Source organism: Chenopodium album, chromosome 6 (assembly GCF_948465745.1).
Source record: "Chenopodium album chromosome 6, dcCheAlbu1.1, whole genome shotgun sequence".
In the NCBI taxonomy this organism is placed as follows: domain Eukaryota; kingdom Viridiplantae; phylum Streptophyta; class Magnoliopsida; order Caryophyllales; family Amaranthaceae; genus Chenopodium; species Chenopodium album.
Genome location: NC_137839.1, coordinates 62,457,241 through 62,462,343, shown reverse-complemented (window position 1 = coordinate 62,462,343; position 5,103 = coordinate 62,457,241). Strand labels below are relative to the sequence as shown.

The window sequence follows — 5,103 nt, the reverse complement described above, 5'->3', positions numbered from 1 at the left end:
TACCTCCTGATATACATCAAATGTTTCTCAAGAATTTTCTCCCCCAGAAGCTATCTATCTATCATCCCCACAAAATCTATCACCTTCTCCCAAACGGAGAAAACACAATAGACATTAGACAATTGCTGCTTTTTCAACAAATCAAAGTATAGATCGGTTGAATCTGAAGGTACACGTTGATTTTTGTATTGTTGATTAATTAATTAGCTTTTATAGGGTTACAGATATTAAGTAGAATTTGAAGCCATAATTTTTGATTGATAATATTGTTTGTGTAATATTAGTTTTTAGGGAATTGAAGGAAGGAAGGAAGGATGTCTAAGTTGTTTAATAAAATTGGAAAAGAATTATGTTATCCTTGTGTTCCAGCGAGTTGGGTTTGTAGGACGGTAGAATTTGTAAAGCGATTTCAAGATCACCGCCCAAAACACCAAATATTATATCCTTGTCATGAGCGTCGGTGGCCTGCGCTAAAAGATTCCTCTTATTGGAGACAAAGACGACATGAACATGATGAGGATGGGTTTTTTGTGGTGTATGAACAACATTAGTGAAATACGCAATTTATTTTCATCTGACCTTGTAATTTATGAAAATAAAGGCCCCGACATTAACAAAGGTACGACCTTTGATGTTATCTCGTCGTTGGGGAGGGATGGGGGTTACTTGGTTGGACAAGGTGGCCGTAATAAAGTTGAAGTTGAGAGTCTTAGGGGAAAGGACATCTTGGTTTGTTGCTTTTTTGTGCCTGTGTTTTGGTTAGAACCTACTTGCAACAGTATTCGGGGGATAATCACTGCCTTTTCTAAGCTACCCAATCTGGAGGTGGTCGTGGTGGCTAAAATGAGGCCTAATTTTGCCGATGATGAGGACACTTTTAACCACTTCTTTTCGGGTTTTCCTTCCTCCTGGCTTGCAGTCCCTTTCTCTGACACGCTACGTCGTGAGAGAGTAAGCAAGTCCCTTGGCCTTATGCATTCCCCAACGGCTCTCCTTGTAGACCACCATCAAACAGTTGTTTTGCACGAATCTATGAGTGATAATGGATTATCTTATCCCCCCCTTTATCTTCCTAATGATGAATTCCTTTGGTGGAAAATTCACACCCACCTCCATTCAATTTTAGACTCTGAATTTGTTTTCAAGATAAAGAATAATAATAATAATTCTGCAACAGTGGTTATAGATCATGAGAATAAGGTCTCAGTTTATGAACTCAAAGATAAGCTTGTGGGGTTGTACTTGTGCTTTGATGGCACCTTGATTCGGACGCTCGACTTGGTTTCTCAAGAATGTATGGCTCGAAACCAGGACTTTCATATCGTCATGGTCTATTTACCTTACAGAAACAGTGTGGACCCACTATTGTTCCAGGAGGCTGTCAATCATGTCTTACGTGAGCTCGAGATACCTCCTAATCCTAGTTGGTGGGTTTCACCGTTCAATGACTTTGTAAGCCGCAAGCTCTGGGAAGTTGGTGTGGATCTTTGCTATTCCAATGATGAAGATCAAGTGGTCATTTTGGACCCCAAAATGAACGTCGCGGATTACTTGGGGAAATATGTGATTAATCGGTTGGGTATCAATGGATATCCCTTCACCAGGCACTTCCTTGTCCAGAGAGAACTGGAGGCGATAAGGGCAGTCACCTTAGAGTCTTTGCTGGTTTATGGGTCACGGGATTATGTTCTTCGCATGAATATGACTAATGATATTGATCAAGTGCCTATAGCAGAACTCGGGGGAAAGAATGTTCTTCTTTACATTGACCAACTGGAAACGCCGTCAAACACTTATCATACATTGCTTGACTGGTATGATCGGACTAAGAAGACAGCAAAGGCTGCTGATTGTGAAGTGGTATTTGTTCACTTTGATGGCAAAGAAGCTACTAGTACACCTTTTGGTAGTGCAAAGCCAATAATGCCAATACAAATGCCTATGCCATGGTTGGTGTGCCCCTTTGACCCCCAACACACTGTTTTTGTGAAAGAAGTGATTTTCAAGGCCCATCCAAATGTGGGTGGTATTCTTGCAGCATTTGATAAAGATGGCCATATCATCACATTATATGCTAAAGATCTTCTAGACTCATTTGGACCAGAGGGTTTCCCATCGTACGATGGCTTGCACAACGAGATGGTTCACCATATTGGGCTTCATTATGATTTAAACATGGATGATTTGTTTGATGATGGCCCTCTGAAATCCAATCCATCACTATTAACCTGCGATAGTAGAGAGTCTCTCCTTTTCACATAATAAAAATGCATGCATTTTGTCATGAATGTCACTATCTCTTCCCTTAAACTCTCTTTCTTTCCACTTAATATCTATATACTATTAAATTTCTCACTTTTTAAGTTCCTTCAGTGTTTACCTTTAATTTTTTCTTCTCTTCCAGTATAATAAGGTATTATATAGTGGGCAGTGTTTTATTATCTTTCTTATTCTTTTTTCTTTTATCTTTGTGGTGCTTTGTAATCTTATTGATTATTGATTACTTTAATACAAATTTTGTCACTTTACGAGTAATGCAGGGAAAAGCATATATATTTTAGGTTCATATGAGAACTCTTTTTATATAAGAACCATGAGTACTCCTCAAATTTAGAACATGCGTTATATTTTTTAGAACATGAAAACTTGCACATATATGGATGTTCTTAAATATCAAGGTCATGTTCTAAAACATCAAGGTTATGTTCTTTATTTTTAAGGTTATGTTCTGATTTTTTTGTGTTCTGAATTATGAAGGTTATGATGTTCTAAACACATTAATTTAAAACATCACCTTGAAATTTTAGAACATGTATATTTGTTTAGGTTTCTAGGCTCTAAAATGTGTACCTGTATGTTCTAAAAAGTATTGCATATGTTCTAAATTTGAGGAGTTCTTATGGTTCTCATGTAATGAGAGTTCTCATGGGATCCTCACCATATATATATATATATATTTTAACACTCGATAACATTCAATGACGTAAACTTCCCTTGACTTGCTGATGTGAATTTATACAAAACATTGGATGAGCTTATAAACTATACTAACTGTACTACAACTTAAAAACAATGCTCTGTTTGACTACGTATGACTGATTTGGAAAATTTTACACTCCACTTAGCTTGAATAAAAGGTAGAATTTTGAACTCGTTCGGACAAAACGCAAAATTTCGGCACAGCTAGTCTATTACCAACACTGTTATAACATGGCATGATCGATTATGTTGCTTCCTTGTCTTGTTGCTTTATCCCATGAAATCATCATATATAATTACTTGTAATGTTAGATTAGTCATGTCTTACACCCATTAGCTTCCTTTCTAAATTAAATAGATAGAAAAGGGATCTTACAAAATTGGTTTCCTTTAAATCTTCAATTAAATCATAGTGTTTTCGCTGCTAATGCTTTGTCAAGTAAAAAATGGTTGTAAATTGATGTGATTTTTAATTTTGATCAGCGCATTTGCTAAATGGTACTACTATGATAGATGTCAAATGGATGGATTTTAAGGTAGAAATTTATTTTGTAGTTGTTTGGGATCTTAATAATCTGTCCGCAATTGATAGTCACTATTTGGGGCTTGCTCGTGACTGTAAGCCTCATATATTGGTTGAATTAAAATCACTTGTTCTCTTGTATGGTTGCTAAAGTTGTCTTTCTCAGCTTGATGTTAATTATAATACTTCCTCCGTTTTTTTTAGTTATGTCACATTTATCAAATGGCCCTCACATTTTGTTGAGGTTTCACAACTAAAATAACCAGAGGAAGTATATTATTGATGGACTATTCACAATTTCACATTGCAGGATATTTCGTGACTTGCATAAGAGACCTTAGTCAGATGAAGGTACCTGTCATGTCATCAAAATAATTCACAGATGAAAGGAACGCTGTGAGCAAGCAAGTCCTTTTCACATCTTGTAACCTTCTGTGGAGTTGTCTTGAAATGCATATTAATGATCATCAGGTAAGTGAGGTTATCAAGTATGTAACAAACAGCAGTGCTGATAGGCTATCTGGAGGCTTATTTTCATAGAATTACAATGCTTTGATTTCTATATAAAATATTTTGTGCTGCATGTTTTCAGCTTCTGTCTTTTCATATTCTTATGTAATCTTTAACTCTTTCGTTTCTCCTTTATATTTTCTCAGCTTAATGGGAGTTTTTAGTTGTCTTCAACTTTCAATGAATGCCTTTTCTATTTCCCTACTTCTATCTTTTTCTTGGGACTATGTGCAAACCCTTGTCTTAAAATCTACGGAGTAATTCTTGAACACCTTATAATTCTCTTAGTCTTAAACATAAACTATAATTGAGATTACAGCCTCATGGTTTAATATAACTTGCAAAGATTTAATGCTTTTTTGGTTTGGTTAGTGGTTTTATCTCTTACATTCTCACCATTTCAAGCTTTTTTTTTTTTTTTTTTTTTTAAAAAAATATTTAATTTGAAATATTTCTTCCTTTCTAGTGTACCTCTTTTGAATCCATGCTGGCTAGAATGACTTCCTATGAGATTTTTTTTTATATGTTTTTTCCAGCCCGAAGATGTTGGAATTTGGAAATAATAGAAGAGGTAATATTATGATGTCCCCTCCAAAAAAAAAAGAAAAAAAAAGGAAAAAGAAAATGTAATACTCCCTCCGTTGCTCTAAGTTCTACCCGCTTTGACTTTTCACATATGCCAATGCACATGTTTAACTCGAAATATCTTTAGTTTCAGTTTAGTAAAAATTATATATTCTTATAGTACTCATCAAGACGTATTAAACAATACCTCATATGACTGTATATCTACTTATATATTAGACGAATTATAGAAGATTCTCTTAAATTGTGAACAGTGTCAAGATTCCAAACATATACAACTTAAAGAAACGAACTATTATGATGTAATGGCGTTGAGGACATCTAGTAAGGTACAAGATTGTCAATATCTGCTATATTGTGTCCAAATTAGTAGCATTGTGTACTTGTAAAATATGTGGATGCAACTCAATCGTAGGTCAGAATCGTGCATTATAATGATAGGTTTGTTTTACTACAACGTTCAAAATCTGCGAATAGAACTTGATGTCCTCTTTAAGTCTGTAAGT

General features: G+C 35.2%; 1 protein-coding gene across 1 annotated transcript; it reads left to right on the top strand.

The window, feature by feature from the left end:
- The first annotated feature begins 510 nt into the window (after positions 1–510).
- On the top strand, positions 511–2,262 carry LOC145637032 (putative nucleoredoxin 1). Its single transcript, XM_081688547.1, has one exon. It carries the CDS (start codon positions 511–513, stop codon positions 2,260–2,262), a length of 1,752 nt encoding a protein of 583 aa, XP_081544673.1.
- The last annotated feature ends 2,841 nt before the right edge of the window (positions 2,263–5,103 follow it).